General features: G+C 40.4%; 1 protein-coding gene across 5 annotated transcripts; it reads left to right on the forward strand.

The window, feature by feature from the left end:
* Positions 1-958: 958 nt before the first annotated feature.
* DCUN1D5 (defective in cullin neddylation 1 domain containing 5) lies at positions 959-19,639 on the forward strand. 5 transcript variants are annotated; one of them, XM_080612599.1, is made up of 9 exons: positions 959-1,281; positions 1,822-2,378; positions 3,918-4,009; positions 6,057-6,145; positions 6,561-6,652; positions 14,290-14,398; positions 14,492-14,596; positions 15,407-15,509; positions 16,258-19,639. In XM_080612599.1, exons 2-9 carry the CDS (start codon positions 2,266-2,268, stop codon positions 16,311-16,313), a joined length of 759 nt encoding a protein of 252 aa, XP_080468725.1. In that variant the 5' UTR covers positions 959-1,281; positions 1,822-2,265; the 3' UTR covers positions 16,314-19,639. The 5 variants fall into 5 exon arrangements, with proteins under 5 accessions (XP_080468725.1, XP_080468727.1, XP_080468728.1 ...); XM_080612601.1 differs by lacking the exon at positions 1,822-2,378; XM_080612602.1 differs by lacking the exon at positions 1,822-2,378 and having other exon boundaries at positions 6,075-6,145.
* Positions 19,640-19,915: the final 276 nt, after the last annotated feature.

Here is a 19,915-nt window from a genome sequence, read left to right on the forward strand (position 1 = left end):
AACGCCAGCCCTAGCTCTAGCTCAGGCCTCTCGGCGTCCCCACGTTGCCAGGGTCCGTTGCTATGGTGACTGAAAATGGCGGCCCTGGCGCGCTCGCGAGCTTGGTCCGGGTGGCGGCAGAAGACGCGCTCGGTAATCGCCACGCGCCGGTCGGGAGAGCGGGCAGGGAGCGTGCCCTGGCAGCGAGCGCCCTCTGTCGGCTGCCCTGGGGCCGTCCAAAGCGGTGGGTCACCCCCACCCCGCACAGCGGCTGCCCCTCGTAGGGGTGCCACGGGCACTTCTGCGCTGGAGGCTCTCCCTTCTAGCCCCCCTCCGTTACCGATCGGTTTCCGGTAACGAACCAGCGAATCCCGGGCCTGTGCTGCTTTGGAACACCAAAGCGGAGAGGCACGGCTGCCCGTCACCGGCAGGGCAAGCAAGGCACGTAGGTCCCGCCCGCGAGGCCCTCCCGCCACAGCCCTGCGTGCCACAGTGGGCGGCAAGGCACGGGCGGGGGGCGGCACCACCCCCAACAAACACCCCTGTAGAATGAATGTGACTCGCGATAAACAACAATCGCACTCCTGCTTTTGGCCAGCGCGGGTGCAGACATGCGGCGTATGCGCTCCCCGCCGCTCCCGTGGACCCGCTTCAAGGTGAAAAAAGCTCCGCTTTCCCTCCCTGGGAGCTGCTCGTCAGCCCGGATACCAGCCGCGTGTCCGGCACGGCGCGAGTGGCTGCTCCCGCCAGAGGACCGGACTGGCACACGCTCCGCCGCTTTATTCTACTGTGACAATCCCGCCCGTTCTTCGTGCTCGCGCTCCCCCCGCCACCGCTCGCAGAAGGTGATCTAACAGACCGCGCACCCACAACCCGGCACGTCCCAGCGCTAGGGCGGTGCTCCTGTCAGCTCCGCCCACCCGGAGGCGTGTCCCGGCGATGCTGTCACTTCCTGCCCAGCGCTGTCTGTGTCCGGGTCGCTCGCTGTTCCCTGATCAGTCGCTACCGCCCGGTTCCTCGCTCCCACCGCAGGCGTACGCCCGCTTCTGGGGTCGGTGCGGCGAACGGCAGGGCGGCAGCGCCTAGGGCCTGTGGGGAGGAGTGGAGTGGAGCGGGGCAAGACGGGACGGGGCTTCTCTTGTCTCCTCACCGCCGGTCTCGGTTGGCGGTGAGCCCGGGGGGGCCTTGGCTGCGGGCCCCGCCCCGAGGCAGGACGATGCCGGTGAAGAAGAAGAGGAAGTCCTCGGGGTCGGTGGCTGCAGCGGCGGACGACACCGGCCTCAAGAAATGTAAACTCGGCAGGTACCGTCTGGCGGCGCCCAGCGGGCTGCGGCGTGCAGGGCGGGGCGGGACGGGCTCACGGCGGTGGCGGCCGCTGCCGGCTGTCACGTCCCGGGCGAGCGGCCGTGGGGATGGGCTGTTCGTCCGCCGACGGGGGGGCCCGGTGACTCCGCACCGCGTGCCCCAGCCCGGCGTGCCTGCGGCTTGGTGCGGGGTCCCGGCCGTGCAGGTGGCCCGAGCGCGGCCGTTTGGCCGCTCCGGTGCCGGTGGGCACGTCCCGGGGACAGTGTGTGCTGGTGCTGGGCGCTCGCCTTGCGAGCGGCAGCGGCTGCTTTCGTCTTGTTCACGCTCGGTCGAGAAATACCGGGGAACTGTTCCAGTTCCCTGCTGGTTTTGCTTTTCATTTGAACCAGTTGGGCCGATTCCAGCATTTGTCCTCATACTCAATCTAATCTTTCGTCCTCTTGCCTGGACTGGGCATGTCTCCTAACTGTAAGGTTGCCCGTATTCAGTGTCTGCGTTAAATCATCTCTTTTTTTTTTTTTTTTTTTTTTCCTGCAGAGAAATGGAAGGAGAGGTCAGCACATTCCAAAACAAAATCTGGAAAGGTTTTTCTAGTAAATACCGGAGTCTGAAGCACCTTATTTATTCATTTCCGTAAAAAGACCACTAACGCTGTGGTACCCCATTAGAACAATAAAACATTAGTGTGGCGTAGCAGGCGCTTCCAGTGTGGCTTCCCTGAAGTAACTGTATGCTGCCTTCAATTATTAGAACTTGTTAAGTATGTCACTAAACCAGTAGTTACAACAAACATCCTGAGGACTTAAGAATACCAAGAACTTATGAAATCAATGCTGTGGGAATGGCTATTGCAAGAAACTGTGGCATATGGCCTTTCTTATGGGTTGACCAAGCTTGAGCTTAGGAAGTACTCTGGCTTTCATTTTGTTATGACTGTCCATTTTGAATAACTGTTCCAGAACACCCTTTCTACAGTCACTAATGATCTTTCAGTTTCAGTCTAAATTTACTCATACAGTTAATAACCATTCATGTGCCCACACTGTCCTTTATGGAACACTCCTGTTATTTTTCTGCCTCACAGTGCATTTGGGGTGAGCATCTGTGTTTTCTCATACTTTATCTTGTTAAAATAAACAAGCTAAATTCTTCTGATCTGTGATCTGATTTTGAGTTTCTTTGTTCATCATAGCTCTTATCTGCATTTGTTCCAGTGAATGCTTTCTTGAATGCTGCTGACCAAAATTTTATGATCTTAATTTTTTCTACTTAAAAAAAAAAAAAAAGCCCCTTAAAAAAAAACTCTACAAGAAGCTAGGAGTCATTGCGCAAAACCTGTGATGTAAATGAGAGTGCACTAGGTGATCACAAAATGTGAGATACGCGAGCATTTTTGACATAGCCTTCTTATATAGCAATATATTGGTCATATTCTTTATAAAACCAGTAGTTACAAATGGATATGTGTTAAACTGGGTAAAACCAACAAGCAGTTGCATAATGCATGGCTCTGTGTCTTTCTGGTGACTTGTGTTTTTAATGGATTTTTTTCTACAGTACATCTTTAGTTCTAGCATTCAGCACGTAAGGCTTTGTCTTGGTGAGCGTTGATCTCTTTTTCAGTGAAGCATGAAGTGGTGATGCATGGGAGATGAATTTGTTCACTACCTCTCAGAGCTGAACTATACTTCTGCTTGACAGTTTCATTTTAAAATTGCAGTGTAGGAGCTGCATAATTTTAAATCCTCTCATAAAACTGACTTCCACCTCACTCTTAGATAATCTTTGCTTGTTCTAACAGTATGTAACTTGTATTTGAAAGGAGCATGCATTGAAAAGGTGCTGCAGCTCCTTACTGACTAAAGATGCTTTCATGTGGTCAGTGTTTTTACTGGAAGAACTCAGTTATTATATGTATTCTTTTAAAGAACTGTGAATTATGGAAATTCTGTTCCCAGGGAAACTGTCACATGATGAAGACAAGGTCGGGGGGAAGCTGAGTGTGCTGAGCATTTTTAGTCTTACCATACGTTGCATGTTACTGTTCTGGCGTGTGTGCCAAAATCTATAGAATTTACTGATATTTAGTTACATGTTTAATGTAAACAAACTGACTGAGTTTTCTTCCCAAATTTGGATGCTTAACTATAAATAGCCTGGCTTTTAAATATGTCAAACTGCAGCTCCTGTTGACCTAAATGGGATCTGTGCATATTCAGCACTCTTGAAGATCATGCTGTTTATTAGAGACCTAACTTTAAATGCCTGTATGTATAAATATAAGCAGATAAATCATTTGAATTACTGAGTAGTGGTATTTTGACCATCTGTGTGTGGATTTTTTTGGTTTAATACCTACAAGATATTGCTTTTGCATTTCAGAAAAAGTAATAGTTGCAATAAACTGAGTGATAAGAGGATTGTATTGCAGGGTAATCTTATGTTCCAACAAGTGTTGAAATAGGATGACAGACAGTTGCCTTTTAACAAATTCAGTTTCATTGTTATGTATATTGACTTCATGAAACAGTTTAAATAGTCTGAACTAATAAAGAACAATTTGGAATTTAATTTTTAGTGATTTCCCATTTCTCATATTAAAATAACACTCATCATTCATGTGTTTCTTTAAGCTATTGCAGATCACAAGCGTCTGGTAAAGTGATAAGTGGAGAGGAACATTTTTCAAGCAAAAAGTGCCTGGCTTGGTTTAACGAATATGCAGGTAATGGATTAATATTTAAAACTATATATAGTTTTATTTAAAATAAGCGAGTACATCAAATATTTGCATTTTGCTTTTTTTTTATGCTGATGTAGACATGAAAATTATGTCTATGTTTGCTTCCTTATGACGTGCACTTGAATTAGTATAGCTTTTACTATGGCCTTTTTAGCATTTGTTCTTTTTGACTTTTTCTTCTTTATAACTTACCATGGCGTTCTCTAAAATAAAATGACTGACGTTGAACAGTACAGTGTTGACTGACGTTGAACAGTACAGTGTTGAACCAGGATATAACAAATTATTCTACTTCTTGTTTTGAAATACATCAGAAGTGATGTATTTTCCTTGTAGACTTTCCACAGTAATGGACAATTCCTGGTTCTAGTAATCTGCTTTCTAATTTAGGTGTGAGGCATACTCTTTAGGCATAAAGAGTCTTTTTTAAGGAAACTAATAATTCTCAATTTTCTTCTGATAAATGTGCCTGCATACTTTTAACTTTTTTAAGGCCTGTAAATTTTGGTTTTGTCATTGAGTCAGCAACTGAGTGTAGGAGGCTATACTTTGTTAGTTAACCAGTAATCAAAATAGGCCATTCTTCTAGCATGAAATAGAATTACAGTGAAATTGCGCACCATAGGAGCTTAAATATTTCCATTAAAAAAGAAAATTACAAAAACACTCATATAGATGAATTTTACATAAAATTTCTGGCCAAAACCTCTGTCATTAGCAGTGAACCTTTGTATCTGTTTTCCTTCATAGCTTAAACTTAGTTTTTTTAACACATTCTATGTAAGGGCTTCTCAAAACCAGATGGCAGTGTTTTGCCTTGCTTACCTAGGTGACATGTTCTTTGCAACGTTTTTCAAGGGTTTGTGATCTTCAGAATGGCTACTTTTACGGGAAAATAATGGTCTTTATTGACTATCTTTTTGTCTCACAGTGAGCAATTATTCAAAGTGTGTTATCCAACTCTCAAAAACAAATTCTGCTTACAATAACAGCAGTGGATACGGTTGAAGTGAAGGTATCAAGGGGAAGAAAAAGGCTGTTCTGTCTATGTATAAATAGCAGACTTAGCCAAAAAATTGTACAATGGCATGTTGTTTTGGAAGATAAAGTCTTTACCTTTTAGATGGGTTCATATTCACTGAAACAGTGTTAACATAATGCTCAAGATACCTCAAAATAGCATGTCAGCAGGCCTTCTAATAATATTTGGTTGCCCAGTAGGTGTAATTTTCGGGACAGGCTTAGAAATAACTGAAACCAGAGAGAGATTCAGAGAAGCAAAGTGTGTTGTAGAGTGTCCGTATGTGCTCTCTAAATACACTATTTTACTGCTTTTTAGAGGCTTTCTTTGTGTTAAAATGGAAAAGTGACAGCATAACTAACTGTTTTGGTCTTAAGTTATTTTCACCGCATTCATAAACCTTTTTCTGCTCTGTACATGGCTAACATGCTTAGCGTTTTTCTGTTTTATTGTTACCACTCTTCTCATATTATTCAGCATAATCAAGCTAACATTAAATTATTTGACGATTCATCCTCTTCTGTTGCAAACCCACAATGCTAACACCATTGAAAGAGTAGTATCTATAGTAGGAGCTCAGACGGAATTAATTTTTTTATTGTTGATAAAATAAGTCTTTGAAGAACATTATTCATAGAATAACTTCAGCGCAGAGTAATGCTACCGAGGTTGTCTTCAAAACAGCTCACCACCATAGTTATTGGAGTCAAGCTATGTCAAGGGGAAATTCGGAGTCTTTTGAAAACTCACATATACACAAACTAAAATAGCTTGTCTGCTGTTGTAGGGAGGCTGTGCACAACATAAAAGTTCTGGTTTAGTTTTGCTTTGAGCTTGTCCTATTACTTATGTATTGTACATCTCTCCACACTGTGGTTGATAGAATGGTTCTAATATAAAAGCTACTTAATAGAGTAATTCAGTGTTTTTAAAGGTAGCTTGTATGCTATATAGCCTGACTATTGTGTGTAACACTTTTGAGTGAATGTTACTTAGATTTCAGTCTAGTTTCTTTTGGTTTTGAAGGTCCAGATGAAGTGGTGGGACCTGAAGGAATAGAAAAATTCTGTGAAGACATCGGTGTCGAGCCTGAGAATGTAGGTTTCTTGCACAATTCAAGTAATGCTTTAAAGGGGAGTGTTGGATAAGATTTAAGTTCTGTGTAAAGTTCTTCAGTAAGCAAAAAGTTGTTTATCGTCCTGCTTTTAGGAGCTGTTGTAAGATATTTCAGCTCAGCACATAGCGAATGTGTGAGGTTTTCTGTTTGGTTTATTATAGGAATGCCTTATTTTTTCAGAAACTGAAATTAACAGAAAGATTGCACATAGTTGAATGATTAAATGCTAACAAATATAAAGTGCAAGTATGTAAAATTACTAGACTGTTTGAATGCGTGTTTTTTTTCTTGGACATCTGTAAATCAGCGTTTTCTTACTGACTTTTTTTTCTCACCTTTTTTTTTGTGTGTGTTTTGTTTTGATTTTGGTGTTTGATTTTTTTTTGTCTTCCTAGATTATTATGTTAGTTTTAGCTTGGAAGCTAGAGGCCGAAAGCATGGGATTTTTTACCAAGGAAGAATGGTTAAAAGGAATGACCTCACTACAGTAAGAGTTTTTTTACATATATAATAGAATGTTAGAATGTTAAGTTTGTACCACGATCTTGCCCTCGCTTTCTTGTGCACTAGCAATAAGACACAGAAACTCTTGCTTTTAGGTCTCGTCTCAGTCAATAACTGGAAGTAGCTACTGTTGTTCACCAAGTTGTGAACCTGATGAGTTCACTCAAATCATAAAGTTTTGTCTAACCCTAGTAAGTCAGGTATTGGTGGCTTCTTTCTCTTAGAGAAAATATTTTAAGATATTATTCTAAACACAGATAACTAGATTTGGAGATATGCTTTTGGGTATCTCAGCATTGGTATTCTAGAAAGTTTGTACTGATTTCTAAGCTTTATAGGTGAGGACTGCATTGATAGTAGTTCTGGTTATTAGTGTTAGTTATTAGATGCAGGTCAGAAGCCATGCTTAATACTTAGGTTAGGTAACACTTTTTCAATTTATAAACAAACTTCTGTTTGTACGAATTTTTTTGGAGATGATGCTTTGCTTGAAGAGGTTGTTTCTTTTATGAAACTAATCAGCTACTTGAGGCTTAGTTCAGTTGTTACTGTTCTTCATGAAACTGCTTATGGTGCATGACTGTTTTAAGGGTAACTTGTTATGACACTGCATCCAGTATTAAAAATGTCAGAGAGCTACTGTTGCAGCTACAACAGGGTGGGAAACAGGCTGATTTGATCCTTAAGGTTGCAGAATTGCCTTATCAATTGTGAATTGATTTGGGAAGTTGTATTGGGCAGATACCCTCTGGTTATTCAAGACAATGGAGTAAGCGACTCTGACCTTACTGTCTTGTGCAAATCTAATTTGATTTGGGATCGGGCTCCTGAGAGACACCTTGATTGTTTTGTGACTATCAGAAGCTCTTAAATTTAGTAAGAGCTGTAATGATTAAATTGCCAGGGTGACAGAGATTAAATTCTGGGTGCATAAGTTTCTTAGATGCAGTGAATGGGTTTGATTTGGTAATTTATCCAAAGTACTTTTTTTTTTTTTTTAATGGCCAAATTGAGGCTCTCAAGAGTTAGCCAGCCTAGCAGGATGCAGACACAAAGACATGTGAAATGAGGCACATCTTCAGAACCAATATTACAGACTTACTTTGTAATAGTTTGCTGGCCACTTGGGAGGAATATAAGGCTGCTGCTAGAGGATGTAGGAAGGCAACTAGGATGGCTAAGGCCTCCTTAGAATTAAATCTGGTGAGAGGGGTCAAGGACAGCAGAAAGAGCTTTTTCAAATACATAGCTGATAAAACTAACACCAGAGGCAAGGTTGGCCCACTGGTGAACGGGATGGGTGCCCTGGTGACAGAAGATACAGAGATGGCAGAGTTATTGAATGCCTTCTTTGTCTCAGTCTACTCTGCCGGAGGCAGTCCTGAAGAGCCCTGTACTCCTGAGACCTCAGATGAAGTCAGGTCACTGGAGCAGTTTGCCTTAGTCGACGAGGAATGGGTTAGGGACCAGTTGAGCAATCTGGACATCCATAAATCCATGGGTCCAGATGGGATGCACCCGCGGGTGCTGAGGGAACTGGCGGAAGTCATTGCTAGACCACTCTCCATCATCTTTACCAAGTCTTGGGAAACGGGAGAGGTGCCTGAGGACTGGAGGAAAGCAAATGTCACTCCAGTCTTCAAAAAGGGCAAGAAGGAGGACCCGGGTAACTATAGCCCTGTCAGCCTCACCTCCATCCCTGGGAAAGTGATGGAACACCTTATCCTTGGTGCCATCTTAAGGCATGTCAAGGATAAGAGGGTTATGAGGGGCAGTCAACATGGCTTTACCAAGGGGAAGTCATGCTTGACCAACCTCATAGCCTTTTATGAGGAAATAACATTGTGGATGGATGATGGCAGAGCGGTGGACGTGGTCTACCTTGACTTCAGCAAAGCATTTGACACAGTCTCCCACAGCATCCTCATAGCTAAATTGAGGAAGTGTGGTCTGGATGATCAGGTAGTGAGGTGGACTGCAAACTGGCTGAAGGACAGAAGCCAGAGAGTTGTAGTCTATGGGGCGGAGTCTAGTTGGAGGCCTGTATCTAGTGGAGTGCCTCAAGGGTCAGTACTGGGACCAGTATTATTTAATATATTCATCAATGATTTAGATGAGGGAATGGAGTGTACTGTCAGCAAGTTTGCTGATGACACTAAGCTGGGAGGAGTGGCTGACACGCCAGAAGGCTGTGCTGCCATCCAGCGTGACCTGGACAGGCTGGAGAGTTGGGCAGGGAGAAACTTGATGAAATATAACAAGGGAAAGTGTAGAGTTCTGCATCTGGGCAGGAACAACCCCAGGTTCCAATATAGGTTGGGGCACGACCTGTTAGAGAGTAGTGTAGGGGAGAGGGACCTGGGGGTCCTAGTGGATGGCAGGATGACCATGAGCCAGCACTGTGCCCTTGTGGCCAAGAAGGCCAATGGCATCCTAGGGTGTATTAGAAGGGGGGTGGTCAGTAGGTCGAGAGAGGTCCTCCTTCCCCTCTACTCGGCCCTGGTGAGACCGCATCTGGAATATTGTATCCAGTTCTGGGCCCCTCAGTTCAAGAAGGACAGGAAACTGCTGGAGAGAGTCCAGCGCAGGGCAACTAAGATGATTAAGGGAGTGGAGCATCTCCCTTATGAGGAAAGGCTGAGGGAGTTGGGTCTCTTTAGTTTGGAGAAGAGGAGACTGCGGGGGGACCTTTATTAGTGTATATAAATATATAAAGGGGGAGTGTCATGAGGATGGAGCCAGGCTCTTCTCAATGGGGAACAATGATAGGACAAGGGGTAATGGGTATAAACTGGAACACAAGAGGTTCCACTTAAACTTGAGAAGAAACTTCTTCTCAGTGAGGGTGACGGAACACTGGAACAGGCTGCCCAGGGAGGTTGTGGAGGCTCCTTCTCTGGAGACATTCAAAACTCGCCTGGACACATTCCTGTGTAACCTTATCTAGGTGTTCCTGCTCTGGCAGGGGGATTGGACTACATGATCTTTTGAGGTCCCTTCCAATCTCTAACATACTGTGATTAGGAATCTTCTGGCTCTTTTAAGAGCAGAGCTGGTCATGCTGTAGGCTGAATGTGTTTAAGACAGAAAATATAGTACTGCTGTGCATTTTTATATAACCAGACTTATGATCAGAACACTTGCCTACGGTTAAAGCAGTTAACCTGTGTGTTCCCTGGGTATGCTTTAATAGCAGTCTGCAGACGTAAGCATCTGGATGAAGCAGTGATACACATGTAAAGGAGTTCAAGATTCATTGGCTTTAAAAGATGTGCTGGTTTGGGGGGTGAGTGAGTGAGCGAGCAGCAATGTGGTGCTTTGTTGCTAGCTGGGGTTAAACCATGACAAGAAAATGTAAATCTGTGTACTTGTGCCATTTGTGCTTACTGGGAAGTAAGATCATGTTATAGAATTCCATCTGGAACGGAGAAATCCAACTTTTCTTGAAAGATATGACAAGTTTTGAAGGAGAAGACTCTTGCACTCTTAAAGCAATAGAATATTTTATTGTTTGTTTAATTTTATTTTTTGCATGAAGAAATGACATTAAAATGCATTGAAAGCCAACCATATCCTGGGCTACATCAAAAGGAGCGTGACCAGCAGGTCGAAGGAGGTGATCCTGCCCCTCTACTCTGCTCTCGTGAGACCTCACTTGGACCTCACTTGGAGTATTGTGTGCAGTTCTGGTGTCCTCAACATAAAAAGGACATGGAACTGTTGGAACAAGTCCAGAGGAGGCCACGAGGATGATGAGGGAACTGGAGCACCTCCCATATGAAGACAGGCTGAGAAAGTTGGGGCTGTTCAGCCTGGAGAAGAGAAGGCTGCGTGGAGACCTCATAGCAGCCTTCCAGTATCTGAAGGGGACCTACAAGGATGTTGGGGAGGGACTCTTCATCAGGGACTGTAGTGGTAGGACAAGGGGTAACGGATTAAAACTTAAACAGAGGAAGTTTAGATTGGATATAAGGAAGAAATTCTTTACTGTGAGGGTGGTGAGGCACTGGAATGGATTGCCCAGGGAGGTTGTGAATGCTCCACTGAGCACTGAGACCTAGTGACTGATCACCTGAATTGCTCTTTCAGACTGGTTGGCTAGACCTCTCTGAATGGCAACACCTAAAGCTTAGGCACCTTAATTTAATCTACTGCTAGATGCCAACATTTAAGTGCCTGAATCTTGAAGAGGCGTTTTCCTTTTCTGAGGTTATGTGGTGTGCTGATGATGTTTGCTCTTTAGAGAGGACAAGAAAAATAAATATGTGATAAAGTATACACTGTCAAAATTAAAGTGGGTCAAACACTAACTAGCAGCTTAAGATACTTAAACAAGCTGTGGAAGTGAGGTTTCTAGTATATTGTGTTGTTAGGGTGAATTCTGCCCTACATATGTTTGTGTCTGTGTGTATAAATATATGTATGTATATGAAAGCTGGGTGCCTGATTTTAAGTTAATCAGCTGGCGCTCTTTTCATAGTCAGCAGAGAGAAACAAGTACCTCTATTGGGCAATTTATCAGGTATTTTAACCACTTCCTTAGGATGAAATGAGTAGCCCTCAGGAAGTGACTGTTCATCTACATTTGCTTTAAATACAACAACATAGTTATGAAATGAAGGTGAATGGTAAAAGATTACAGTTAATTTTATTAAACTCACAGAAGTCATTGTTTGAACTAGGTAAATAGACTTTCACATGAGGGAAGTGAGGTGTAAGCAGCTGTATTGTTAGAGTATTTCCCTCTGGCTATTTTTTTAATGTTAGAATTTGAGCCAAATTTTGCATTAAAGTTGCGCTTTTGAAAATGAGTGGTCAGGTAAGAGAGGAAACCAAGTAAGGTGCCAACTGAGAGAAAGATAAGGTCATGATCTCACATTTTTAGGTACAAGTAAGAGGGGCAGGGAAGTCAGATTTGTAACTTCTTGCTGTTTGCAGAATTACTAGTGAAACCCAACTTCCTTGGGTTGGTTTTAATGATCGCCTAATACCAGCTGCTTTTCCAGTGAGCTTTTTACTTGTTATTGCCTTTTGGTTAATGTTTGCAAGGCTAACACAAAGCCTAGTGTCAATAATTTTTTTTTTTTTTTTTCATGCTGGTATAGCATTTAATGTATACTGGAATCTAAACAATCTTTCGTCTCTAGACCTGTAAGTCAGTTGACGTAGTGAACTGATAGTATTGTCAGGGCACAGAAAAGATGGCCTTTTGCTTTCTTATGCCATTTCTTCCTTGGATCTCTGTATGCTCTAGTTACAACATGTAGCTTAAATTTCAGAAGATCATGCTTCAGTGCATGATCGAATGGTGCTAATTTTAAGTTTTGTTATAAATATGATATAGAGATATGAAGAAAATGTAATAAGCTGATGTTTAGTTTTGCTGATCTTGAGATAACCTTATTTAATGCTATCTTTCAGTAAAGGCAGTTCAAGAAATTGCATTTTATCTAGCCCTGTACAGGAGTTAGGTGTTAATTCACTTGTGCTAATTAGAAGGTTGTTCTGACCGCTAGGAAGATTATTCTAAGTATGGGTGACCTCAATAATCATGTTTATGGTGCAGTCACACAAGCAGCTAGATCTCTATAAAAGAGGAGTTTGACAGTTCCTTATCTCACTAGTGTGAAGAAAATCAGTGGCTAGGTGTGGAAATACCTTAAAACGCTTTAAAGGAGCTATGTCTCTGCATCAGGCTTCAAAGGGTGGTGCCTGTCTATTTGAATGTACCTGTTTGACTGTTTGGTTTTAAATAGGTTGACAATAGCTTAGGAGTCTTAAGGCTTAATTGAGGCACATTTTCATACCAGCTTTTTCAAGATAATTACTTCTGCCTTAAAATACATATAGCTAATAGTACAATAAACACTAACAGGAATTTTACTTTGTGCTTGAATTTATGATTATTTGAACAATGTTAACAATATTCAGTAAGATGTTTAAACACACAGAAATTTGTGTTTATCCATGGTATGGTAAATAATCCCAGTCAAATTACATTTGACAAAATGTGTGGTAAACCCATTTTAAGTAGTTAATGTATGTCATTAGTACGCTAAAATGATGAGTATTTAGTTAAGTGTTAAATAGGTAGATTTGTCCCAAAGTATAAAGGATAATATTACTGCAGTATGAAGGCTTGAACATGGAAAGAAGAGATATGCTATGCTACATTACAAAGGCATTTGTATTCGTAATACTGTTTTAAGGGTTAAACAGTAGAATACATAGGCCAATTAGATGGCTGAAGGAAAAAAAAAAGTAATTTCATCTTTAGATAAAATTACGAAAGCTTTTTGAATGATATTTCTTTCCAACTTAATGTGTGGTTTGTTGCAAAATATATTAGCTCTTGTCATATGGATATTCAGCCTAATTAGCTAATACTTTTATTTATTTAGCACTGATCTTGGCTGGGACTCAGTGCTGCTTTAGGTAGATGCTGCTAGAGACAAGAAATAACCAAAGGCTCCATCAGCTGTTGCCACAGCTTGAGAGGGGCAGACAGACAGATGTGCACACACACGCTAGCAGACCTGAGGAACAGGAAGTGTCAGCCGTGGGCAAAGTACAGCATCTGGGCAACCTGCTGCGGTGCTTCTGAAGGGCCCTTACTGTGGGCTTATGTGACAAGTCCACAAGGAGCTGCTAAAGATGCAGATGTATTCTCTGAGAGGCAGGCTGCCAGAAGGGGAACGCATTACCAAAGGAAGTATTTATGTACATTTGCATTTCTGAAAGTAGGGTTTCTGTCATTGAGGATACATAGCAAGGTGGATTTTATTGAGGTTTTGTGTGTGTTTGGTTTTTTTAATCATGGCAGCTATTACTTTATGGTAACAAAATGGGATGATTTAGCAATTCTTCTTTTGAGTGAGTCTTTTCTCAAGGATGAGCATGTGTAAATTAATTTTTCTATTTGGAAACAGAAGCCCTTGCTAAGTAAAATAAGTGGAGATCTTTTTTTCTGCCAAAGGGTTTTTTTTTTGCCAAAGGGTTATCCTGTCAACTAGCAGTACATTATCATACAGCCTGTGAGTTTTCAGTTGAATAGCTACTGACTAATTCAGGTGATAGGCTTCTCAGAGCTTGCATATATCAGTCATAAAACACAAGTAGACTAGTATGTTTTGCAGACTGCCTGCCCAATCCTGCCATTCATAAATATGTAGTCTTGAAGTGTGTGTTTAGGGTTTGGGGTTGGGTTTTTTTTCCTGAAGAAATGTGGCATAAAGCCCTTACTTACTGCTGGATTTTACCACCTTAATGCACACTGAATACTGTTTTCTTCAGACTTTCATGATTGAAAGATAAGATGGTGTTGGGTATGACTATAAACTGCAGTGTATGGCATAAAAAGACCACTATATGAGAAGTAAAGCACAGACTTTGTATTATGTTGCTGATGCATTTTAAGAAAACTTGATTATAGAAACTGGGCATTCATAATTCCAGTGAGCTGCAAATGTTGAACATTTTCAGTATTCTTTAAATCATAGTATTACTTCTGTACATCTGGTGATTGCATTTTGGTAATTTTAATTTATGTTTGCTGGCACTTTTTTCATTGTCCAAATGTTTTTTGGACTTCTAATGTCATTTGTTTTTCTTTATTTTCAGGTGTGATTGTACAGAAAAATTACAGAGTAAATTTGACTTCTTGCGGTCACAATTGAATGACATTTCATCCTTTAAGAATATCTACAGATATGCCTTTGATTTTGCAAGGGTAAGACTACTGGCATGTTAGAGAAATTATTATTTTAATTATTCAACAAGCTTGTACCTGAGTGAGTTTTGTGCTTTCTTTGTTCAACTTTAGGATAAAGACCAGCGAAGTCTTGATATTGATACTGCAAAATCCATGTTATCTCTTCTGCTTGGAAGAACTTGGCCATTGTTTTCAGTATTTTCTCAATACCTAGAGGTACAAATTTCCTCAACTTCTTGAATGATGGCGTAGTAGTTGTGCTGTTCTGTAGAAAGATTTCGGGGTTTGTGGTGTTTTGCTCAAGAATGAGGGTATTGCTCCTCTTCATTTGCTCGATGTGCTTATGAAACAGTGATGTTCTTGTATGCATCACAGGCACTGTGCTCCACTCCTCTTTTCTTATCAGAGGCAACTAAACTTCTATCTTAATTAAACTATAAAGGTAAATTTCAAAATAAATAATAGAGTCCCTTGAGCTGCATCTGTGTTAATTTCAAGTTTCCTTTGTGTAGGTAAAGTATATAGGTACCTTGAGCTCTGATTTTGGTCAGCAGGAGACTTAGTAATGTGGGTGTGTGTAGGTTGTTGAGCAAGCTAGGCTTGAGACTCTCCCCTGGCTTCAAATCAGTAAAGTAGATGTCCTTACAATCGTACTGTATTATACCTTGGACAAAAGAAATTTTTTGTAATTATTCATCCTGGAAATCTCTCTGAGCTAGGCATACCTACTTCAGGGCAAGACAAAAATTTGTCAGTTTTCAAAGCTTAAGAGTGGTGACTTCCAGATTGCCTGGTATTTTGATTTTGCTCTGATCTTTCAAGAAACCATTTTATGTAGTTTCAGTTTCAGAAATGACGTGGGTAGTATTCAAAAAAAAAAAAGGAAGACCAAGGAGCTAGGAAAAAACAAGGAACTAGCTGTTGTCACCCGTTAAATTGTTAGTTAGAAACTGATTGAAGAGAAATGAGATGCAGCATTACCAAATGTTACTTGACATTTTAATGTTCTGAAATTATTTTCCCTAGCAATCGAAGTATAGAGTTATGAACAAGGATCAGTGGTACAATGTGCTAGAGTTCAGCAGAACTGTCCATGCAGATCTTAGCAACTATGATGAAGATGGTGCATGTAAGTATTCATAGCATTTTGCTTATTCAACTATTATTTCAGTAAGTTCATTTTGCGTAAAACAAATTTCTGTTACAAACAATAAGGTATAAAATATTTCTTCTCCAACTTCTCCAATTCATAGAAAAACTGTCCTGCTAACCATTCATCTTCAAACTGCAGTTGTTAATTGTGGTAATATGTGAGGGGTGTGATAGTGTACTTGAGCCAACCTGTATTCACTTGAGGTTCTAGTGAAGTCACTTGCTACATGAAACTGTAGACTTGCACATAGAATTATAAACAGCAAACTCTCATTTTATACTTATATGTAAGAAACTCTTAACTATCAAGTAGTCTAGCTGCTGATACTTGGGGCTGAATTCATGATTGAACACATGATTGACAGTCATGCTATGACTGAACTGCTTTAGGCATCCTATTTTGGTCTGTTTTCTTATTATGTGCAATTTTGGAAGGAAGAAGGAAATAGTTGTGTTGATTTCCAATATAACCTTATTTTTATGTTTTCAGTTCAGTGCACCCATCAGATGTCAGGAACACTTCCGTAGTTTCGTGTAGAGCTTATTGTGCGCTTTTTGCCATCCTTGAATTGACATTATTGTAGTTATCTTTGAGCCTTAATAAGTATTTGACCATAGGATTGATATGTATGTTACCTATACCAGTAGTTCTAACCTTCATACTTTTAACGGAGGATGTTTGAAAGACGTTGGCAAATGTAACTCCAAGTTTCATCTGTTTGCAGGGCCTGTACTTCTGGATGAATTTGTTGAATGGCAAAAGGTTCATCAAGCGTCATAGCAAGAATTCAAAAGAAAATGCAAAAGTGTTTCTGGTGCCCACCTGTACACAAACTAATGAGAAAAACAAAGGATTGCATTTTCATTCTTAAGAAAGACTTCAGAGTATTTTTTTTTTCCTTTTTTAAGGAAATCTTCTTGTTACATGTGATATGGGCATTGAACCACACCTCTTCTGAGACTGAAAGTTGGAGTTCTTGTTTTGAGTCTTATGTTTATAGCATTTATTTCAGAACAATAAAGATTGAGATTTGTGACAAAGGCCTAAAAGTCAAGAATGTCCCTTGAATGCGAGTGTGGTGTCTTTTTAAAACCAAATCTTGTAAGATTTCTTCTTTCTCAGAAGTGCCCTTTGCTATGAATTTTTGAAGACTTTAAAAACGCTGAATTGGCACTGTTTCTTGGTGATGGTATGATTGTCTTGTGTGACAGACACTAGAAAGAATGACTGATTTTTATGTGGTTTTTTGGAGCCCTGGGTGGGAGTGTACTAATTTACATGTTAAGTTTTGGCTATGGGTTGTGCCACAGCTTTCAGCTCCTTGTGGAGAAAAAGGCCTTAAACTCTATTTTTTTTTTTTTTTTTCCTTTTGTTCAGTAACCATCTAGTGGCATGGCATTTAATTGCAGGCCCTTTTAAAGCAGAAAGATGTAGAGCATACGGCTCTATATGCAGAATAACTGAAAACTAGTTGCCTGCATTTCAGGTGGGGAACACAAATACTCTTTGGTACTGTAAGGCAGCTTCAAATTTTTGCTACAATTTAGACTTTGGATTGCTTTATATAAAAAAAGTGCAATTTATATTTTAAAAGGGAAATCTGGAAAGACTTGGTTTCAAGCTTTGCTTCTTACATGTTTTAGACTGGAAGCATTCATGACATGACTTTTTATTTCCCTATATCCTTTTCATAATGTAAGTCCAAAAAAGACTTAAATCACCTACCTTTGACCTGCATATAACAGGCTATAATTTTTTACCATGTTACTCCATGGATTGAGTCCAATAACTACTATGCCCTTTTAGGCAGTCAGTATTCTTGGCAACCGTGAAATACAGTAAAAGTTTGTCATTCTAGCTTTTGCCCGGGAGGCCCAGTGCCACCCTTGAGGAGGAAAGGGATGTTAATGTCTAAATGTGAGAAACCAAAGTAGAGTGAGAGAATGAAGCATTTGTAACTTCTGCTTTGTTATATAAATGTTATGTAGACTGTGATAATGCTGTGACACTCAGTCAATGATCAAGGCCTAGTTGTGCCAAATACTTCAACAGCTTGAAATAAGAATAGACAATGTAAGCTAGGCATGACTTGAAGATCTTTGCCTCAGGGAAATTACTTCTGTTTTGCACATCCCTAATTCAGACTAACAAGCATGAGCTTTCCTATCCTTAAGGAAAGCTTTATTCCCAAGATGATTTTTTTTTTTTTTTTTTTTTTTTTTTTTTTTTTTTTTTTTTTTTTATGAGGAGGGGTAATTGGAGAAACAAAAAAAAGAAGTGTGTGGAGAAATAGTAAGTGGGAAAAACTAGTAGTGTGTGCCTGTGCTCTTATTCTGCTGGAGAGAGCCACTCATGTAACTCACTCCCAAGACCTGCTTTCTATGGGCTGCAGGAAGAGATGCAGTGGTCATCTGCAGGTTATTCTGCATGTCATCTAGTAGTGCAGTTTTACTTGTTTCTGCCCAAGTGGAAAAAAAGCATTGTGGGCGGAAACCAGACCAAACAACAGTTGAGATACCTGGAAGGTCTCAACTTGTACAGTTGCTAGTGTCTGTGTGCACATGCACTAGAGCTGTTCTATATTCTTCCACTTTTTTTAAGGGAAGTACTTAATTTTAGACCTCACATTGGCTACAGCAGTTCTTTTCAGTATGTTACAAGTTGTCCATTTGCATTGCTGATAATGATGATTTCACTCATAAGAGTGCCTTTCATTTCGAAATTGCCCTACTCCACAGGAAGTTAGTGCCAGAATGAGATTAACTTTGAAAAGTCCCAAGATCTAGTGGTAGAGTGATACACTGCTGTATGCTAATCCTCTGCAAGGGCACTGATTCTGAAATGGCTTTCTCAAATTCACTACAATGACTCTCTTTACGTAGTATGCTTAGTCCTCATTATAACTGGGAAATTCTGTTTCCAGAAGTTTTGAAATACTGATTAGAAAATGAATATTTTATAATGTAACTAAAAAAATAATCTTTTTTTAGGTAACTGCAAACTGTTGTGAATTCAATTTAAACCAGTTGGTCCTAGAGGATGGTATGAGAGTATAACAATAGGAGTGATGCATCTACCAGTCCAGGGTGGTCAAATACTTACCATTAAGGTGTAAGACACTATGTAACGTATCATTTGTATCTCTGTTAAGGTTTTATCAGTATTCCTATAATAAATCCACGTTTCAGGGATTTATAACTTGGTTGTGTGTGTGATTGAAAATCATCAGTTACTGTAAAACTTTGACTGGGAATGAATGTATTTAAACAACTTAAAATCAATATAGTTTTTCAAATTTGAATAAAATAGGATTTTAAGTTATGGTTCTGTGTTCAAACCTGCAATCAGATTTGTTGTTTAAATGTGAACTAATGGCTTGTACAGTTTCATTGTGACCTGATCATGTTTATTAGCTGTCTTTTCTTAAATCACCTTGCAGTTTCCTGTGGATAAGTGCCAAAAGCTGTTTATTTATTTTATTTTTTAATTTTGTGCATGTCCACTAGCCAAAACTGAGTTCAGCTACATGCTTTCTTTAGCCTTTGAACTTTAATTTTGCTTTGCTCAGGTGCATTTCAGTCTACTGAATTAAAAAGTGACACCTTATTTTTCAGTATTCTAAGATGAAAGTTCACAGGTGAAATACGCTGCCACGGTTATGACAAATAATAAAATTGAAGGGGAAATGTCTTCCAAATCTAAATCATAGTGATGTCTATCTTGATGTTACAAACTTCACTGTGATGTTGCTTTCATTTCTTTATTAATTCTTCCTAACATAACTAATAATTATGGGGTTTTTCTTTAGTTTTCTCAGAAAACTGAGAGTTTTGGGTTTAAAATCTGAAAATGTCCACCTGTTCATGGATAAAGCCATACTGGTAGATTGAAATGTAATATTTCTCCTATGTAAAAATGTGGTCTTGAATTAAACAGTCATGTATGTTTACCTATGTCTTTAACTGAATATGTGGTTTCGATCCGAATTATCTTTACTGTTTAAACGTCTAATTCTATACTAATGGCTGTTTTGTCACGTCGAGGTCGCTGCGGGTGCCAGCTTGGTCTCGCTTCAGGCGGCCCGGCAGGGGGCGCTGCGGCATGGGCTTCCCGTCGAAGGTGTTCTCAGCGGCTTGGAGCTGGTCTCTGCCCTGTAAAAGGGACCATAAGTTTAATGTTCCTGATGGTTTGTTACTTTTTCTTCTTTTTAAGCTAGGGACCAGTTCTTTCAATGCGATGTGTACAAACTTGTACAGGTTTAGCTTTGTTAAGTATGATGAATAAAATGGTATGTAATAGGGCAGAAAAATTATCATGCTGCTTCTGGTTTTTTTCTTTTGTGTATCCTTAAAATTACTGAGAGACTTAATTCCAGCAAGATG

This window comes from Psittacula echo (assembly GCF_963264785.1).
Source record: "Psittacula echo genome assembly, chromosome: 3".
Classification (NCBI taxonomy): Eukaryota; Metazoa; Chordata; class Aves; order Psittaciformes; family Psittacidae; genus Psittacula; species Psittacula echo.